Here is a 22,697-nt window from a genome sequence, read left to right as displayed (position 1 = left end):
TAAATATTAAGTTTTTGAGTCTGTTTTATTTATTTATTTATTTTTTGTGGGATTTGTGCAAAAGTTATAAACATTAATAAAAGTTTCTATTTTGACGTGGAATTATAAAATCAGACTGCTGGAGTTATTATTTTTAATTTAATACTTTTTTATTTTTAACAACAAAAAAAATACAAACTAATTACTTCAAATATCACATGTCTTCAATCAAAATATGACCACAATTATTCAGTTAAACAAAATAACAAACACACAATTTATCATTTACTGGGATTCTGCTTTGTCTGTCTTCAATTATTCAGTTAAACTAAATTATAAATACACATTTTAAAAACATGAAATATTTAAAAACAATTTAAATAGAATAGCTGTCTTAGAATTTTTCATTAATGACACTTTAAAATATATATAAATAATAATAATTAAATCAGAAGTCATTTATACATTCTGTTTAAGTTTATTCATGAATTTTACATGTTGTGCAAATGTTTCTATTTATTTCCTCGAACACATTGTTGATACTTTGTATCATCGTCCTGCGCAGGCTACACTTATATCTAAATCTGTTACAATTTAAAAGTAAATCCATTGTTTTGAAGCACTGATGGTGATGTGGTGAAACTTCTAGCACTGTTCCATGTTGTAACGGCACGATCTTTGCGTACGGACAGACGTCATCTGGTAAAACCTACACCATTGAGTAAAAACAGACCTAATATTAAAAAAAACTACACCATAAACGAAAAACTACTCACAAACGCTCATTATTAAAGAACAGTCGCTCAGAAACGAAGATGTAGTCATCATTTACTCACCCTCACATCGCTCCAAAACTGTAAAACTCGTTTTATTCTCTGGAACACAAAAGAAGATGTTAAACAGAATGTTCCCATTAGATCAAACGTAATAAAAGCACAATTAAAGTGTGCTCACTGCTTTCTCTCTCTCTCAGGGAAAACTGCACGATCCTGATGGAAGGGGAATCATCCCGAGGATCGCTGAAGACATTTTTAACCACATTTACACCATGGACGAAAACCTGGAGTTCCACATTAAGGTGAAAATAACAGCGTAATATCAAGACGTTTATATTTACAGATCATTCTGTTTTCGAGTGAATTCCAGCTCATTAGCTGTTCTTGTTTCTCTCTCAGTTTCCTATTTTGAGATCTACATGGATAAAATCCGTGACCTACTTGACGGTGAGTTTGTGTGTTTTGTCGACCTAAATACAGGCATGTGTGAAATTCACAGCCTCCAGAGAATCTTTTTAAAGCATTTCCCCCTTCAGTATACTGTAACCTGCTGTATTTAAAATGCATTGCTATCATTCATTTTTGTGGGAATTATTTATTTAAACTGGATATAAAAAGAGCATTTAATTGACTTATAAACAACTGCTATTTTACAATTTAATTGCATTTTTATTTACACTATCATTGAAAAATGTGTAGTCGGTAAGACTTTAATAAAGACAATAAAAAAAGAAATGAATACTTTAATTCATCAGGATGCATTAAATTGATCAAAATTGACAGTAAAGGCATTTATAATGTTACAAATGTTTTCTGTTTTAAATAAATTCTGTTCTTTTGAACTTTCTATTCATCTGTGATGATCCTGAATAATAAAATGCATCATGGTTTCCACAAAAATATTGTGCAGCACAACTGTTTTCAACATTGATAATAATCAGAAATGTTTCTTGAGCAGTGAATCAGTATATTAGAATGATTTCTGAAGATCATGTGACACTGAAGACTGGAGTAATGAAGCTGAAAATACAGCTGCGCATCACAGAAATAAATTACAGTTTAACAGATATTCACATAGAAAACAGTTATTTTTAATTATAATAATATTTTACAATTTTTACAGCATTTTTGATCAAATAAATGCAGCCTTGGTGAGCAGAAGAGACTTCAATAACATTACCAATCCCAAACGTTTGAATGGTAGTGTATTTAAAATAACCCCTGCTGAGAAACAAGCTTAAAGGGATACTCCACCGCAAAATTAAAATTTAGTCATTAATCACTTACCCCCATGTCGTTCCAAACCCGTAAAAGCTCCGTTCATCTTCAGAACACAATTTAAGATATTCTGGATGAAAACCGGGAGGCTTGTGACTGTCCCATAGACTGCCAAATAAATAACAGTGTTAAGGTCCATAAAAGGTATGAAAGTCATCGTAAGAATACTCCATCTGCCATCAGTGACATTATGAAGGGACGAGAATACTTTCTGTTCCAAAGACGGACGAAGCTTTTACGGGTTTGGAGCGACGTGGGGGTAAGTGATTAATGACAACATTTTCATTTTGCTGTGGAGTAACCCTTTAAGTTTTGTAAGGTTTGATGCCGGATGACGGTGCTGTAAACACCTCCAGACAGAGAGAGAGAGAGAGAGACAGAGAGAGAGAGAGAGAGAGAGAGAGAGAGAGAGAGGAGTAGTGAAAGCAGAAGAGAACAGACAGATAGAGATCGACAGGCACTGAGGGGACGAGAGGACGTCAGTCTCGCTCTGTCTGTATTTAATTAAAAGGAAACTGACGTTCAGATATTCACTTTCATATCTGCCGAGACTCATATGAAGTTTCTCTCCAGTGTGTGTGTGTGTGTGTGTTGAAGGGTCGTTACATCATTGAAGTGTCATAAAAACACTGAGGCCTGTCCGTGCATTACATGTGCATGTGCTCATTAAAGGAATAATTCAGCCCAAAATGAAGATTCTGTCATCATTTACTCGCCCTCATGTCGCTCCAAACACGTTTGACCTTCTTTCTTCTGTGGAGCCCAAAAATAAAGTGCTTAGCAGAAACTTCATGCTAAAATTATTTGAAATAAAAATAATGAAATCAACTATAAAAAACTTAAATGTATTAAAACAACTAAAATAAAAAAATCTAACATTTGAAATAAACACTCGCAATCAAATAAATGTTACCTGAAATAAAATATAGCATGTAAAAATAATATTAAATATATTAATATCTAAATGTTTTTTATATAAAATTTCAATTTAGGTTAATGTGACCTACTAAAATAAATAAAACTAAAATAAAAAAATATATAATAAAAAATAATAAAATAAAAACTATATAGACACATATAATAATAATAAATGACAAAAGACAACTTAATTACTACAACTTTAAAATAAAAACAGAAATTGTAAATAATATTATCTAAACACTAAATAATAGAAACCTGTTTACACCATGGAATAAAAAATAAAAAAGGTAATTTCAACATTTTATCTAACAATTAAACTTCACAGAACTGCAAGATAAATTTGGAGGGAAAAATTAAGTAAGTAAAAAGTCAGAGTTATTGGATCAAAAGTTGCAGTTAGCTTTTGTATCTTGTTTATTCCATGGTGGAAACAGACTGCCATACTAAACACCTTAAAAGCAACATAAAAATATCAGAACAACAGTTCATACAACTTGCAAATGAACTCTTCTGAAGTCATACAATATGGTTTATGTGAAAAACAGAGCGAAATGCATCAGACACGCAAGAACCAGAAACACACAAGACTGCTTTTGTGATTTGCATGGTGGTTTTTGAGCTTAGAGTACAAATCAGTGTTGTGTTAAACATCTCGGTGTTCAACAAAAGAAATACAGTTACACAGCTTTGAAACTACTAAATTTAATTTTTTAGGGGGGTGAACAAACCCTTTAAGCCTCTTTTCTTTGTTCTTTCTTGTTTTGCAGTGCATGTCCAATTCTGTCTTTTGTTCTTTGACCCTCATCCACCTCTCTTTCTCTCTCTTTCTCTCTCTCTTTCTCTCAGTGAGTAAGACAAACCTGTCCGTGCATGAAGAAAAACTGACAGTAAACTAACAGTGAGAGAACAGAGAGAACCCACTGATAACATACAAATACCAGACAAAAAGACTGACAGTGAAAGAACCGTGAGATCTCAGGGAGCACCTGCTGTTATTAGATAAAGACCAGCCATCACATTCAGTGTGTGTGTGTGTGTGTGTGTGTGTGTGCTGTACAGGGCTGTACTGAACGTTTCGTCTCCAGTCCTGAAGAAGTGATGGATGTGATTGATGAAGGCAAAGCCAACCGCCACGTTGCTGTTACAAGTGAGTTTCTCTAACAAAAAAGCATTGCTAAAACTCAAACTGCAGGTTATGGGTTTGAATCCCAGCGAATGCATGAGCTGATCACATGCACACCTTCAATGCAATGCAGGTCACTTCAGATAAAAGCATCTGCCAAATGCATGAATGTAAAGTAAAGTTATGAATCAAATGATCTGACTGCTGTGCTGTCGTGTGTCAGATATGAATGAGCACAGCTCCAGGAGCCACAGCATATTCCTCATCAACATCAAGCAGGAGCATGTGGAGACCGAGCAGAAGCTCTGCGGGAAACTTTACCTGGTGGATCTGGCCGGGAGCGAGAAGGTGCTTTCAATCTCTGACATCCTTAACTTCACAAGAGCGTGTCCACCTGTAGGAAAGAACAGTCACAAATGAGATCTCATTAATGGCTTAAACATGTCAATAACTGTGTTTTCATGCACATATTTTAATGCAAGTTTTGGAGTATTGCACAAAAAATGCTGGATGGAAATGCCAAGATGTGCATAAAAAACATATGCAACCGAAAAGTAGGCATGCACATAAACTACAATGTAAAAACATTTTATGCAATATTCCAATAGTTTTGCATATATTAAATTAGCAACTTTGGATGGAAACATTGCTAATGAATTTTACATGATGTGCACAGTATGCATACTGTAAAAATAGTAAGAGTAGAATGCTAGTGTAATGTTCCCAATTCATCAACTGTATACACTGGAATACTAGTATACTTCATTCTTTTTAGCATTCTATGCATACAGAAAATTCACATTGTGCACATTATGCATGCTATAATATTCCGGATTCAGCCACGGTATGCCCTGGAATACTAGCATACTGTGCAGAATGTACTACATTATTCCATGCATACTGAAAATTTGCATATTTGCACAATATGTATATTGCAAAAATAGTATGAGTGGTATGCTAGTGTAATATTGTGTATTCAGGCACTGTTTACACTGGAATACTAGCGTAATGCATACTGCACAAAATATGCTGCATAATTTTTTTGTATTCCATGCATACAGAAAATTCACATATTGTGCATGGTATGCATACTACAAAAATAGTATGAGTAGTATGCTAGTGTTATATTGTGGATTCAACCACACTGGAATACTAGCATACTGCACAGAATGCATAATGTATTACACATAATGTGCACAGTATGCATACTGCAAAATAGTATAAGTAGTATGGTATTATGCTATTCCAGATTCAGCTACTGTATGCACTGGAATACTAGCATAATGCATACTGCAGATAGTGTACTGCAAACTTTTTAGTACTCCATGCATACAGAAAATTCACATATTGTGCACACTGTGCATACTGCAAAACAGTATGAATGGTATGGTAGTGTAATATTGTGTATTCAGGCACTGTTTACACTGGAATATTAGCATACTGCATCCTACTCAGAATGCACTGCATACTGCATACTTTTTAGTATTTCATGCAGTATGCAAAATTCACATATTGTGCATGGTATGCATACTACAAAAATAGTATGAGTAGTATGCTAGTGTTATGGAATACTAGCATACTGCACAGTATACTGCATTGTGCATACTGCACAGAATGCAAATTGTACTACACATACTAGTAGCATGGTATTATGCTTTTCCAGATTCAGCCACCATGCATACAGACAACTCTGCATACTGCAGATAGTGTACTGCAAACTTTTTAGTACTCCATGCATACAGACAATTCACATATTGTGTACAGTATGCATACTGCAAAAACAGTACAGATAGTATGCTAGTGGAATATTCTAAAATTGCTTACTCTGTACACTGGAATTTACACAGTGCATGTGAACAGCCGCATAACCATGAATGTGTGTGTGTTGGTCAGGTGAGTAAGACAGGTGCAGAAGGAGCCGTTCTGGATGAAGCCAAGAACATCAACAAGTCTCTGTCTGCGCTGGGGAACGTCATATCAGCTCTGGCTGAAGGAACCGTGAGTTAAATACATAAAATTTTAAAGTCATAACAAGAAATAGTTTTAAGCGCTCTGATACTGTTTTTTTTAAAACAAATCTTTGCATAGTTATGACTGGAAACAGTGTTCCTGTGGCTCAGTGGTAGAGCATTGTGTTAGCAGCGCAAAAGGTTGTGGGTTCAATTCCCAGGGAACACACATACTGATAACAAAAAAAAAATAAAATAAAAAACAAATTATAGCCTGAATGCACTGTAAGTCACTTTGGATAAAAGTCTGCTAAATGCATAAATGTAAACACTGATATTTAATAATGCTTTGGAAAAAACAGTTAATCTCAAAAAATTAATCATATACATTAACCCAAATTGGAAATAAATCAGAGTGACTTCTCAGAGCAGTCAATGCAATTTATGAAAGAGATCAATCAAATCTGTTTGTGTGAAAAAAAATTCAGATGTAACATTTTCATAAGTAACTGTAGTTTAATTACACATTTTTTTCTCAGTAATTGTAACTGATTACAGTTACATTTATTTTGTAATTAAATTATGTTATTTAGTTACATGTAACTAGTTATTCCCCAACACTGTTAATAACTCGTGCTGTGTGTGAGCAGAAGACTCACGTTCCGTACCGAGACAGTAAGATGACGCGGATCCTGCAGGACTCTCTGGGAGGAAACTGCAGAACCACTATGTTCATCTGCTGCTCACCTTCAGCCTTCAACGACGCCGAGACCAAATCTACACTGATGTTCGGACAACGGTAACACTCACTCACTCACTCACACACACACACACACACACACGCACAGAGAGACGCAGACACACAGACACACACACAGAGGCGCAGGACACAGACACAGACACAAGACACACACACACCACACACACACACACACACGCAGACACAGACCACAGACACACACACACACACACACACACACACACACACACACACACACAGAGACGCAGACACACACACACACACACACACACACACACACACACACGCATACACACACAGTGACGCAGACACAGACACACACACACACACACACACACACACACACACACACACACACACACACACGCACGCACAGAGAGACGCAGACACACACACACACACACACACACACACACACACACACACACACGCACGCACAGAGAGACGCAGACACACAGACACACACACAGAGGCGCAGACACAGACACAGACACACACACACACACACACACACACACACACACACACACACACACACACACAGAGACAGAGAGACACACGCACACACACACAACACACACACACACACACACACACACACACAGTTTGTACATGTAAGAAAAATATCTAGAAAAATGGAAAGGCACTAGTAATTTCCCAGGACATTCTCTATTATCTGTTGCAACCCTGTAACCCAAAAACACAAAATAAATTGCGTAATTAAAAATGCAGGTAAAAAAGTGAAAAATCAATACGGAAAATTTCTTCATAATGTGCCCTATTTTTACACTCTTCTTAGTGTGTAGCATACTAACTACTAATACACTGCTATAATTGTTGAGAATGTATAGTTTACTAGCTAATAAAAAAAAGATGTGTAAGTGTTCAATAATTCAATCTTGAATTTAAAAATACAGTTATTGATATTTTAATAAATTATGCACTTGTATTTTTTTAAGAGCAAATATAAATTAACATATTTTCAAATTTTTTTTTTTGCTGAGTTTTGATGCAGTGACACAATTTTGCATCGTTATTATATGATGATGTCATTGCGCAATGACATAGCAACGTCTTTTAGCCACTTTGACCTTCCTTTAGCAACTTTCCCTGAAAAATAGTTAGCAACACTGACACACACATCCATCATTCACACACTGTCTGTGTCTCAGAGCAAAGACCATCAAGAACACGGCGTCTGTGAACCTGGAGCTGACGGCAGAGCAGTGGAAGAGGAAATATGAGAAAGAGAAGGAGAAGAACAAGAACCTGAAAGAGAACATCCAGAAGCTGGAGGCGGAGCTTAACCGCTGGCATAACGGTGTGGAAATATGCATTATTTCTCTCTTTCTGACACAAAACACTCAAAGGTTTCTTCAGACGTTCAGTCACTACAGCTACTCTTTACTCATAAAAAAACTACCATGAGTGTTTTGGACATGCTCCGTGGTAATACTATGATTTATTAGACATTTACTATGGGAATACCATGTTTTAGACCACTTACTAAAAAAATACCATGGTACTACCACATTAGAAGTAATTAATGCAAGAGCTGCTAAAGTAAAACTCTAGTGAAACCAAGCTAATTCAACAAAATGAGAACGATTATAAAAGCTTACACTGTTTAAAGGAAATCCCAGTATAATGTCTTCTGATTTTACTGTAGTAAATGTGGTAAATGAGTGTGTGATTGTGCTGCAGGTGAGTCTGTAACGCCGCTGGATCTCATGGCTGTGATTCCTGTCGAATCTGATGTCAGTGAAGACGCAGCTTTAGACAATCAGAGCCTCGATGTGTGTGAGAGAATCCCAGAGGAACACAAGCTCAAATATGAGGAAGAGATACGCACACTCTACAAACAGCTCGATGACAAGGTATGAGCACACACACACTACACACACACACACACACACACACACACACACACACACACACACACACACACACACACACACACACAGAAAGATGGGAGTAAACAATGCCTGGAAAAATGAACTTTCTGATTGATTCTTTTCTCTCTGACAGGACGATGAGATTAATCTACAGTGTCAGCTGGTGGAAAAACTGAAGGAGCAAATGCTGGATCAAGAAGAGGTAAAACACTAACAGAAAAAACACTTGAATAAAACAAAATAAATAAAATAGCAAAAAATAATTTGGGTAGTATGGTAGTGTAATACTCGACATTATGCCACTACACTGGAAAAGAAGCACATTGCACCTTACAAACTTAGTACTAAATTAATACATAAAATTCACAAATCCATCAAAACATAAAAACCACAAAACATTAACAATGTTAATACAGCAAAACATTACCAAATTCTACAGTACATAAAAAATCCAGATTCTACAGTACATATTACATACTGTGAGAATGGACTGCACATGTAAGTGAAAAATGTACATATGGTGTACAGTAGGCATACTGCAAAAACATAGTATAACATTACAAATTCACACACTCAAACACATTATACATTGGAACACTAGCATACTGCACATAACATACATAAAACTTACATAATACACATATAATTAAATTCATAAAATTTTCAAAACATGCACAAAATTGTCAAAAAAAAGAATGCATACTGCAAAAATAGTATGAGTGGTATGATAGTTTTCCAGATTCAGGCTCTATGTACATAGGAATAACAGCATACTGCATTTTGCAAACTACGCAAAAATGTACTGCATACTTTTTCAGTATTCCATGCATACTGAAAAATTCACATATTGTGCACAGTATGTATACTGCAAAAATAGTACAAGCAGTATGGTAGTATGCTCTTTTGGATTCAGCTCCTGTATGCACTGGAATACTAGCATACTGCATATTGCATACTGCACAGCCACTTGCCAGACCCCACAAGAAAACCCCGCAGCACGCGATTGTGCAGAACTGTACTGCAAGCAGAAAAACGAAACATATTGTGCACAGTGGAGGAATGCGGGCAAGGCGGAGCCTGCAAAAAAACACCTAGTCACTGAGTAGTTACCCGCTAGGAGAAACGGAGGAGGACGGAACTCCAACCACACAAAGTAATGTTCGGATTTCAGTTAACTGTGGTACAGGCTGGAATGCTTAGTATTTGCTTCATTGTGGCTCGAGAGGGAGTACTGCATTCTTTTTACCCCCCCGCCACTCCGACATTTGGGGCCCTGCATACAGAAAAATTTACGGGGGATGCAAAAAACAGCGTATGAGTCACCGTCCCTCGTCTAAATCGCCGACCTTACACCAGTCCCGATAATATTGGGAGGCGGAGTCAGTAAGGGCTGTAATACACACTGAAGAAATGGAGCCATTGCACAGACTGTAAAAGCCCACGCGCCTCTCCTCGGGACTTTTTCCCCTGTGCATGCACACTGGTGTCCCAATCACCGCGCCAGCCCTGACTCGCCAGCGCCCCCTCTTCACCACCACCCCTCCTTCGGGAGCCTGGTGGAAGGGCGGCGAATTTAGGACGGGGTGCGGTGATATCACCCGCCCCGGAGGCGGCAGCGACTCGCCACATGCATACAGAAAATTCACCATCTGTGCACAGAGACATACTGTAAAAAATAGTATGAGGCGTACTAGTGTAATATTCCGATTGCTATGGGTTGTAATTAGCATACTACATATTCCACATATTGTGCAGAATGTTACTGCAAATGTAATGCATTCTTTTTTATGCAAAAAAATAATCATAATTAAAAAAGTAGTAATATTACTAATCCAGTAAAATTATACTCTGGAATACTAGTATACTGCTCATTGCGCAGAATATAATGCATTCTTTTTTAATGTACTGAATTCTTTTTAGAGTATTCCATGCATACAGAAAAATTTACATATGTGGCGCAATGTATGCATACTTTTTAAATATTCAAGTAGTATGCTAGTGTAATATTCCAGATACAGCAACATGATAAAATAATCCAGATACAGCTACTGGATTAATAGCATACTACATATCACATATTGTGCAGAATGTACTGCAAACAGAAAACTTACATATTGTGCACAGTATGCATACTGCAAAAATAGTATTAGTAGTATGCTAGTGTAATATTCCAGAGTCAGTAACTGTATTCAATGGAATACATTGCACTGAATGAAATTCATACTTTTTAAATATTATAATAAATTCAGATACTGTGTGTTGTATGCACACTGCAAAAATAGTATGAGTAGTATGCTAGTGTAATATTCCAGATACAGCTACTAAATAGTACATAGCAGATGATTTGAGTCGTGTTGTGTAAAGTAGGTCAGGGAAACTGCAATAAAACTGCATAGCAGATGATTTGAGTCGTGTTGTGTAAAGTAGGTCAGGGAAACTGCATACTCAGTGTGTGTGTGTGTGTGTGTGTTTAGCTGCTAGCGTCGTCGCGTGGAGACGGTGAGCGTGTGCAGTGCGAGTTGAGTCGTCTTCAAGCGGACAACGACAGCGCAAAGACCGAGGTGAAGGAGGTTCTGCAGGCGCTGGAGGAACTGGCTCTGAACTACGACCAGAAGAGTCAGGAGGCCGAAGACACGAGGATCCACAACAGACGCCTCATCGAGGAGCTGTCACACAAAACCGTACACAAACTAGCCCTTCATTACCAAAAATCTCTTAGTACAGCACATGTTGTTTGGCTTGAGGAGCCACATGTTCTGCTTTGATCTCATGAGCTTTTTCTTCACAATTACCTGCATATCCCACAGAGCTTTCATGTAGGGCTGAATATTCTCTTGTGTTACACTCATTAATTCCTTCCCGTTTCTCAAATATATGCTGACATTCAAAAGTCTTACAGTAAAGACATTTATAATGATACAAGTTTTCTATTTCATATAAATGCTGTTCTTTTGAACTTTCTATTTATCTGTGAATCCTGAAAAATATAATGCATCAATGCATATTGTGCAGCACGACTGTGTTCAACACTGATAATAATCAGAAATGTTTCTTGAGCAGCAAATCATCATATTAGAATGATTTCTGAAGATCATGTGACACTGAAGACTGGAGGAATGATGCTGATATATTATATATATTGATAACAATTATCTGCATAGCAATTTTTATATCATATTTTAATTTTTTTTTAATGTAGCTACTGTATTTTGATTCAAATTAATGCAACTTGGGTGAGCACAAGAAGACTAAAAACTGTCTTGTTGCTATTAGTGTTTTGCAAGCATTTATTTCCCCAGATGTGTAGTACAAATAATAGAATTTATTGACTATTATTACTGTCTTGTTGCTATTAGTGTTTTGCAAGCATTGAGCAGTAAAATTAAGAGCTATAATGATATAAACACCAGCAGTGCTGCCTTACGTGAGCTGAATTAAAGTATGTTTTTCCGTGCAGTGAATAATGTTTAATCACGTGATTCTCGGTCTTCTCTCAGTCGGATCTGATGTGTTTGGAGGCGGAGTTTTCCCGGCTACAGGAAGTGAGCGGCCAGCAGAGGAAGCGCATCACTGAGGTGTTAAACACTCTGATGAAGGATCTCAATGACTTCAGCTTCATACTGGGAAACGGAGAGCTCAGACTGGTGAGCGAGTTTCAATTCGTTGCAGTTACGCACATTTGCATTGCCAAAGTTGGGCTAAAAAACAGACTTAAAGAAACTGATATTACTGGAAATGAAGTGAACACATATAACAGACTGATACAATAAAAGCAACAGTAAACCGAAGATAATAATAGAAATAAGATAGACGATGCAGAACAGTGCAGAGTGAAATCAGAAATTAACAATCAGGAAATGTAACAAAAAGGAATCAATATTCATTCCAAAATGAATATTCTGTCATTATTTATTGTAAATATACTATTATAGTTTTTAATATTTTTAATTATTTATTTTTATATTTTCACATTAATTCTAATGTTTTATCAATTCCTAACTATTGCATATATTTAATTTATCATTTTAGCTTATTACATCATATTAAACTAAATCAAAATCGTTATACTATTACAGTTTTTAATTTGAATTATATTTTATTTTTGATTTACTCTTTTCACTTAAAGTTTTAGTAATTTTGGTGTTTTTTATTATTATTATTATTTTTATATATTTATTAGTGGTTGTTTTTATTATGCCCATACATTTTTATTCATTTTTATTTATTTGTTTTAGTTTATTATATCAAGTCGAATTAAATAAAAATTTATATACTATTATAGTTTTGCTCATTTTAATTTAATTAGTTAATTTATCTATTTATTTAGTTAATTTAATTTGGTTTTATTTTTATATTTATATTTATATTTTCTGTTTTCACTTTAATTCCAGTTAAAGTTTTAGTTTTTTTTTTTGTTGCATTTTTGTAAGTTTTATTAGTTCTATATAGTTTTATTAGGTCTATATAGTTATGTATTATATTTTATTTATTAGTTTTAGTTTACTGTTCAACTAAATGAAAATGAGGTTTAGTTTTAGTTAACTATAATAACTTCATGTTGCCTTTAATGACTTTCTGTGCAGAATAAAATGAAAATCAGCTCTTTTCCAGTTTAAAGTGACCATGTCTGTAAAGATACAAAAAATATCATTAAAGCATCATAACGGGTTTCCATTTGATTTCTGCAGTCAAAAGTGATTTTGAATAATCAGTGATCAGATGCTTTTGATTCTGATCACATCATGCATTTATGAATGAGGTCTGAGAGCTGATTATCAGTGAATAATGAGAGTTTTCATCTCTGTGTGAAGCAATTCTGTAATAATTCTGTGTGTCCGTCAGCCGTGTGACCTGTCGGGTGTGTTGGAGGAGGAATACGCCGTGGTGTGTGTGTATCTGAGCAAAGTCAAGTCTGAGCTGAAGTCGGTGGTGAAACGCTGCGGACAGCTGGAGGCTTTACAGACCGACTGTCACCGAAAGATGGAGGAGACCGGAAGAGAACTGTCATCCTGTCAGCTGCTCATATCACAGGTAACACACACACACACACACACACACACGCACACCACACACACACACACACACACACACAACATACACCCACACACGCATACACACACACACGCACACGCACACACCACACAACACACACACACACACGCGCACACACACACACACACACACACACACACACTCATACACACAAACACACACAAACACACACACTGATGCTAAAGTCTCTGTGTGTTTCCAGCATGAAGCGAAGATCCGTTCTCTGACTGAATACATGCAGAACATGGAGCTCAAGAAACGGCAGCTGGAGGAAAACTACGACTGTCTGAGTGAAGAACTCGCCAAACTGCAGACCGCAGGTACAACACACACACACACACACACACACACACACACACTCTCTAGCAGGCAGAAAAATGGTTCTATTCAAACACACTGTGGCTTTATTTTTTGAGATCTCCTTCAAGCTTTTAGGATCTTATTTATTGTTACTACTGAAAAGCCAAATAAAAAAATTCTCAAAACCACTTCAAACTTATTTTATCAATTAAGATAATGTGGGTCTGTTTTACTTTTAGGATCTTTATATTTGGTTAATTACATTCTGTATATTTAAAAATTTATTGTTACTACTGAAAAGCCAAATGAAATTATTTTGAGATCTCCTTCAAGCTTTTAGGATCTTTATATTTGGTTAATTACATTCTGTATATTTAAAAATTCTGTATATTTTAAAATTAATATTTTACCAACAGTGGTGTATATAAAACAAATGTGTAATTTTATATGTGTATTCATTGAATAAAATATATAAATAGATACTTTTAAATTGTATTTTATAAATATATATTTTGTTTTTTAATTAATTGTTTTGTATCAACATACAATAAACAGAAAATGGTATAAACTTTGCTGAAGTGCTTATTTTTAACAAGTTTGAACTTGTTTAAATATTTTAAAAGAAAACTAAATATATATATATAAAAAAAAATATAATAAAAAAAAAAAAACATTATCAAAACAAAATAAAAAAAAAACAGCACAAAACATAACAAACTTAAAGTTTTAACATCATTAAAGCTTCATATGAATGAGATACTAATATAATTTTTGTAAATATTTTAAATCACATTTTTAAATAAATTTTCTGCTTTTATGTTAATTTTAGTTAATGTTTTATTCATTTTGTAATTTTAGTAATTTTATTATTTTTAATTTAGTTTTAGATTTATTTAGGTCAGTTTTGTCAAGTTAAAAGTAAAAAAAAATTGTTGCATTAGACACAAGCCAAAAAAAAAATAAAAAAAATAAAAAACTATATATATATATATATAACAAAAAAACATTTTTTTTTTAAAAAGTTACTTAATATATATATATTTTAAGTAACTTTTAAAAAAAATTGTTTGTATAAATTGTTTTGTTTTAGTTAACTGTAATAAGCCTGGCCTCATCAATTGCACAACTCTGAGTACTTTATCATCACTCAGGTATTAAAGAAAACATATTTTGCCGTCTGTAGATCCTGTAAAAGCATGTTTTAAACATAGAGAGATATGTTCAGATTGTAAAGTTATTGTCTCCATGTTCACAGAAAGTGCTCAGGATAATCCGCTGGACACGGACGAGTCCGGAACCAGAAAGGTAAGTCTCAGCCGTTAGGTTTCTTGCTGGAAATGCTTGTGAATTCTGCACTAGGCTGTATTTGTGTGGTGCTAAGTGTGTTTGTGTGTGTTTCAGAAAGCAGACGCTCAGCGTGAGCCGCAGCACAAGCAGCTCGGCCGTCTGCGCGACGACATCAACCACAAACAGAAGATCATCGACGAGCTCAAAGAGTCAGAAACCCTCGCAGACGCTCTCTGATTCACTCTGTGTGTGTGTGTGTGTGTGTAACCGCTGTGTGTGTGTGTGTGTGTGTGCAGTGATAACCAGAGGCTGTGTCTGCAGCTGGAGCAGATGAGCGTGGAGTTCAGCGTCCTGAAGAAGCGTGAGCAGGAGAAGAGCCGGCAGCTGGAGGAGCTCCGGTGAGAACAGCTCACAACACACCACAACAGCTCACAAGATTTGAGTGTTTTTAAAGACGTCTCTTCTGCTCACCAAGCCTGCATTTATTTGATCCAAAATACAGCAAAAACAGCAATATTGTGAAATATTTTTACTATTTAAAAAAACTCCACCCCAAAATAAAAACTTTTAAATTGTAATTTATTTCTGTGATGTGCAGCTGTATTTTCAGCATCATTACTCCAGTCTTCAGTGTCACATGATCTTCAGAAATCATTCTAATATGATGATTTGCTGTTCACTAAACATTTATTATTATTATCAATATTTAAAACAGCTGAATATATTTTTGCCAGGATTCTTTGATAAAATAGAAAGATCCAAATATCAGCATTTATCTGAAATAAAAACCTTTTGTAACAGTATACAGTGTACCGTTCAAAAGCATGGAGTCAATATAATTTTTTATATTTTTATATTATATTGGGGGGGGGGGTTATAGAAATTTATAATTTTATTTAGCAAGGATGCTTTAAATTGTTCAAAAGAGATGTTAAAGACATTTATAATGTTACAAAATATTTCTATTTCAGATAAATGCTGTTCTTCTGAACTTTATATTCATCAAAGAAACTTGAAACAATTCTACTTCAGCTGTTTCCAACAACATAATAATTATAGTAAGAGTAATAATAATATTAATTAATAATAATAATAATAATAGATGTTTCTTAAGCAACAAATCATCATATTAGAATGATTTCTGAAGATCATGTGACACTGAAGACTGGAGTAATGATGCTGAAAATACAGCTGCGCATCACAGAAATAAATTACAGTTTAGCATGCATTCACACAGAAAACAGTGTTTTTAAATAGTAAAAATATTTCAACATTTTCCTGTCTTTGCTGAACTTTGGAATAAATAAATACAGGCTTGGTGAGCAGAAGAGACGTCTTTAAAAAAACATTAAAAATCTGTTTAAAACCGTCTGCCACTGTTTCTGCAGATATCTGCATGAACGTCAGGAGCAGACCAGGAAGGACATGAAGGGTCTGGAGGAGACGGTCGTGAGTATCTACAGCGCCTACATCACTGTATGTGACGTGTAATAATGAGATTTCTGACACACCTGCACTGTGTGTGTCTGTGAAAGGCTCGTGAACTCCAGACGCTCCACAACCTGAGGAAGCTGTTCGTCCAAGACCTGACGACTCGAGTCAAACGGGTGCGTTCAGTCCATCAGTCTGATCAAAAATGACATGGAAACTAAATTAGTAACACTTTACAATAAGTTAATGCATTAAATGAATAAGGAGCAATACAACAACATATATTTATTTAGAAAGCACATTTAAACACACAAACACAAAAAATTATCCTAAGTGCTGTACAACATGTACAAGTAATTTTCATAAAAATTTTATAAAATATTTATTGTTTTACTAAATATATTATTACATATGATAAGTAGTACATTAAATATATTTAATAGCATATGTATACTATTATTAAAAAATATTTTACTATATTATAAGTATGTAATGTAATTATATAAATTAATTACATTTATAAAAACTATGGACATTTTTAAAAATACGGTAAATATATTTAATAACAGCTGTATAATATTATAAATATATAATGACTATAATTATAATATTATAATTGTTATTTATTAATTTAATTTATTATTTTTTATTGTGTGTTTTAGTGTGTTTTAATTAATTATTTTATTATTATGTTATAATTTAATACATATTTTAGTAAATTACTAAAATATATATATAGAAATAAAAAAAATTAAAAAAATTAAAACATTAAAACAAAAAAAAAAATAAACAATAGACTTATAATAATATAAATAGGCAATTATAACGAAAATAATAAATATAAAATTGTCTGCAAAAACTACATTTACACTTTTACTAAAGCTACATAATATAAATATAATAAAATACGATTTTATTAAAATAGAAATATGAAAAAGTAAAATATGATTTACTGTAACAATGCAATTATTTATTTTATTCATCAATGTTTTTTAACTTTAGTTAATAAATATGCAATAAATAAACAAATAAATATAAACACCGAATAACACTGATTTATGATTGATTCTAGTATTTTATTAGTAAATGTAAAAAAAATCAACATGAACTAAGATCAATAAATGCTTTAGAAGTATTGTTCATGTTAATTCAATTCAGATTTATTTGTATAGCGCTGATGCAACATGCAAATTGCTGAAGTTTTTACATTATATTGGAACAAAAAAAAAATCATGCAACATCATGATAAAAAAAAAAATAAAAAAATCATGTTTCAGTCAGATTATATTATATATGTTGGTAGTTTTGGTTCAGGGTTGGCATCATCTGAGAGGTTGGCAACCTCATGTTAAATAGAACCTTACTGTAAAGTGTTAAAGAGAATAAAACTGATCATATGAGCCATTAAACTGTATTTTATTATCTGTGTTTCAGAGCTCTGAGCTGGAGCTGGATGACAGCGGAGGCTGTTCCACACAGAAACAGAAGATCTCCTTTCTCGAGAACAACCTGGAACAGCTCACAAAAGTTCACAAACAGGTCAATAATCAGACCAAAAGTGATTCAGACACCAGATATAATTTGTGATTTTTTTTTTCTAGTGGGTGCAGGATTCTATAGTTCATTAATGTAAGTGAGGATAGCCAAATAAAGCCAACTCTGATATATTATACACAAAAATCCTTCATACAGTGGACTACCAGTTAAATTTGGAAACAAGAAATACTCAAGTGTTTTTCTTTAATTGCTAATGTGAGATTTTTCCACCACAGACTGAACAAATATTAAGCATTGCTTAGTAATAGGTTGAGCTAAAGTTGAGTTTTTTACAACCGCTTACACACACATTTACAAAACTTTGCCTCTTTTTAAAAAAACTTTACACACAAATCAAATAACTGCACGCACAAAATGCAAAATTCCTCGCATCGCTTGCAAAACGAAACATTGCATTCAAAATATCACAAACGCATCTCAAAAGCAAACACCTTTGCCATACTGTAATATTAACTCCTGTTAGATTTTGATGTGTTGCATAGAGAATAGTGTGTTGTGTTTTGCAAAAAAGCGTTTTATGAAAGTCAAAGGCTGAGAATGAGTGTCTGGTTTTGCAGATTTGGTGTGTGCTTCTGCAGTTTGAGTGAAAGAGATTTGTGACAAAACAGCTAACAGCTATTCAACCGAATCCATTACATACCTTTCCATCAAAGTTATCTGACATTATCAAGATGAATTTGTTCTGATACAGATCTTCTTATATTTTATTACCATTTTCTAAACCGTGGCGATTGAACTGTGAGAAATGTCAGTGTCTGGTTTGAGTGTATGTGATATGTTCATGATATCGGCCGACTGAGCAGGATCTGGTTTGTCTCTCAGCTGGTTCGTGATAATGCAGACCTGCGCTGCGAGCTTCCGAAGCTGGAGAAGCGTCTTCGCTCCACGGCGGATCGGGTTCGAGCGCTGGAGGACGCGCTGACAGACGCCAAAGAAGGAGCCATGAAGGACCGCCGGCGCTACCAGCAGGAGGTGGAGCGAATCAAAGACGCCATGAGGGTCAGGAACGGCTTCCGACGGCCTCACGCTGCGCTCATCGGTCAGTGCAGCTCCCATCATGTCTCTACTGGACGATCAAACCAATCAATCTCAAGCATGTTATCACTCTGCATGAGATGAAGCAGCTGTTATCTGTATAGGATTTTATTAACTATGTTATCCAAAAATTGCCATTGTTACATTACAATATGTGTCCCTGCAGCACAGAAGCAGTCATAAGTAGCACAGGTATATTTGTAGCAATAGACAACAATACATTGTATGGGTTAAAATTATACTTTTTTCTTTTATGTCAAAAATCATTAGGATATTAAGTAAAGATCATGTTCATGAAGATATTTAGTAAATTTCCTACCGTAAATATATCAAAACTTAATTTTTGATTAGTAACATGCATTGCTAAGAACTTCATTTGAACAACTTTAAAGATGATTTTCTCAATATTTTGATATTTTTTGCACCCTCAGATTCCAATTTTCAAATATTTGTATCTCAGACAAATATTGTCCTCCTAACAAACCATACATCAATGAAGAGAGAGTTGTCATTAAATATAAAAAGACATTCTTAAAAAAATAGTAACAAAAAAAAAACAATATATGTTATTGTAATCCACAGCAACATCATTAAAAAAAAAAAGTTTTACTAAAATATAATAATATGACACCAAATACAATGAAAAAAAATGTAAAACAAGAAATTTTGATTCCTCATATGATTATTAAATATGATTCTATTGTTAATTATAATGCCTTATATATATTATAAAAAACCTTGATTAAATACAAAAAAATCTATATTAATATGATTATTAAATATGATTCTATTGTTAATTATAATGCCTTATATATATTGAAGTTAATAATTATATATATAAAATATAATTATATTAAAAGTTATTATTATATATTAATATTAATGTATTAATATTCATAATGTTAATAATTTTATAAATTAATTTATTAACAATATTTGATAAGATGATAAATTATGTATTACAAATATAAAAAACATTATAATATTATTTAATTGAGTAATTTTATAAATTTATTTGAATACACGAATAATAAAGGCATTAAATATATTTCATAACATATTTATAATATTATAAACAAATGATTAATCATGATTAATCACATCCAAAATAAAAGTTTTTGTGTGCATGTGTGTTGTGTATATTTATTATGTATATATAAATACGTATACATACATATTTTGAAAATATTTACATGTATATATTTAGTTTCATATAATTTATATTATATATAAATATATTTAATATATAAACATAACATATTTTTCTTAAATATATACATGCATGAAACTAGTTATAAATTACTGGTGTAAATAAAAAGTATTAAATAACTCAAATCATTATTAAATATGCTAACTAATACAATAAGTATATTTAATAACATATATGATATTATTAAATATTCTAATTCTATTTTTCCCCTCAGCCAAACCGATTCGCCCAGGACATAACCCCGCCTCCTCATCCACCAATCACATGTTCATGCGCAGCAGGGATCAGCCAATCACGTTCAGCAATGCCATGTTCAACAGCGCCACTGAAAAACCACTGAAAAAGTGAGCATCAGTGTTTCTGGCTCACCTTTGACTGAACAGTGTGTATTTTGAGCACAGCTGGTGTAACAGATGTGCTTCTGTTTGTCATGTTAACAGGACGCTGTCAGAGGCCACACACAAACTCAACATCACCGACGGTAAACACACTTCTCTGACTTTATTCCCTGAATCAAATCAGCGGTCGCTCTTTCCAGTTTATGGGTCCAAACTGTAAAAAATGGCTGCATGGGACCTGATTGGGACATCCACAGATGCTCACCGCCTCATAAAAAGAATGTAAATAAACGTGTTATACTTGCTACGCTTATGTTAAAACATATTGGTTCTTATTTCAGCAGGAGACGCCACAGATGTGAATGAGAACAGGTGAGCATGAGTGTGTGTGACTGTACAGCACATACTGTAATACGCTGATAATCTATCATGTTTTGTGTTCAGCGATGAGCCAGCAGACCATCTCCAGCACAAACACAAGCTTCAGGACCAGCGCGCCGCCTGCTAAACACACAGGTGAACAACAGCCACAAGATCTTATACACACCGTAGCCTTTACATGCTGAAAAAACAAACAAAAAACATTTCAAACGCAAACACATGCACTGCAAAAAGTGATGTTCTGTCTATGTATTTGTGTCCTGGTTTCCAGTAGAAATATTGTGAGGAAGAAGTCAGAATTGTGAAATGAAAAGTTACAATTACAGTTTTTTTTTTTTTTGTTGCAAAAAACAAAAAACAAAAAAAAAAGTATTAAAAAAAAAATCACAAATACATAAAAATGAGATTTAAAAATACAAAAGTTAGTGAAAAAAAAAGAATAGTAAAAAAAATTAAAGAAAATTACATTTATATGTTTTATTTTGTGGTAAAAAAAAAAAAAAAAACTTTTTAAATCTCTCACAATTCTATTATTACAAGATTAAAACAGAGAATTGCGAGACACATAATAAAGCAATGTCCGTTTTAGGTTTTATTTTGTGGCAAAAAAACATTTATTTTTTAAAATATCTCACAATTCTATAATTACAAGATTTAAACAGAATTTAGAGGAAAAAGTCTGAATTGTTAAATAAAAAGTCACAATTATCGTTTTATGTTTTATTTTGTGGCAAAATTTTATATATATATATATATATATATATATATATATATATATATATTATATAGAGGATATCTCAATTCTATAATTACAAGATTTAAACAGAATTGCAAGACACAGATCTGTGAGGAAAAAAGTCTGAATTGTGAAATAAAAAGTTGCAATTACCTTTTTATGTTTTATTTTGTGGCAAAAAAAATATTTTTTTAAATATCTCACAATTCTATAATTACAAGATTTAAACATAGAATTTAGAGGAAAAAAGTCTGAATTTTTATATAGATGTCGCAATTACCTTTTTATGTTTTATTTTGTGGTGGGGAAAAAAATCTTTATAAATATCTCACGATTCTATTATTACAAGATTTAAACAGAATTGCAAGATAGAATTACGCAATGTCCATTTTAGGTTTTATTTTGTGGCAATTATTATTATTTTTTTAATATCTCACAATTCTGTAATCACAAGATTTAAACAGAATTGCAAGTAAAAATTTCTGAATTGTGAAATAAAAAGTCGCAATTACCTTTTTACGTTTTACATAGAATAGAAACAGAATTGCAAGACACAGAATTACGCAGTTACCTTTTTATGTTTTATTTTATGGTAAAAAAAAAAACTGAATTGTGAGATAAAAGAGGCACAAATACATTCTTTTTTTCAATTCTGTGGTGGCAAGATTCCATAATTAAAATATTAAGTC

The 22,697-nt window shown here is 33.5% G+C and overlaps 1 protein-coding gene across 1 annotated transcript in view; it reads left to right on the top strand.

Annotated features, from left to right (window-relative positions):
• Positions 1-22,697, top strand: part of kif5ab (kinesin family member 5A, b) — a 32,847-nt gene that overhangs the window by 9,540 nt on the left and 610 nt on the right. The window contains 25 exon segments of the mRNA XM_042726695.1: positions 629-699; positions 951-1,057; positions 1,154-1,202; positions 3,801-3,849; positions 4,007-4,101; positions 4,301-4,425; positions 5,971-6,075; positions 6,677-6,825; positions 7,959-8,107; positions 8,491-8,663; positions 8,815-8,883; positions 11,156-11,362; positions 12,179-12,325; positions 13,524-13,712; positions 13,936-14,053; positions 15,289-15,338; positions 15,435-15,529; positions 15,617-15,718; positions 16,709-16,769; positions 16,856-16,927; positions 18,186-18,290; positions 19,131-19,347; positions 20,768-21,034; positions 21,236-21,263; positions 21,336-21,407. Coding sequence (XP_042582629.1) covers positions 629-699; positions 951-1,057; positions 1,154-1,202; positions 3,801-3,849; positions 4,007-4,101; positions 4,301-4,425; positions 5,971-6,075; positions 6,677-6,825; positions 7,959-8,107; positions 8,491-8,663; positions 8,815-8,883; positions 11,156-11,362; positions 12,179-12,325; positions 13,524-13,712; positions 13,936-14,053; positions 15,289-15,338; positions 15,435-15,529; positions 15,617-15,718; positions 16,709-16,769; positions 16,856-16,927; positions 18,186-18,290; positions 19,131-19,347; positions 20,768-21,034; positions 21,236-21,263; positions 21,336-21,399 — 2,863 coding nt within the window. The 3' untranslated portion in view covers positions 21,400-21,407.

The sequence above is a fragment of the Cyprinus carpio genome, chromosome B6 (assembly GCF_018340385.1).
Source record: "Cyprinus carpio isolate SPL01 chromosome B6, ASM1834038v1, whole genome shotgun sequence".
In the NCBI taxonomy this organism is placed as follows: Eukaryota; Metazoa; Chordata; class Actinopteri; order Cypriniformes; family Cyprinidae; genus Cyprinus; species Cyprinus carpio.
The sequence above is the reverse complement of the archived record's forward strand: the minus strand, read 5'-3'. Positions and strand labels throughout refer to the sequence as shown.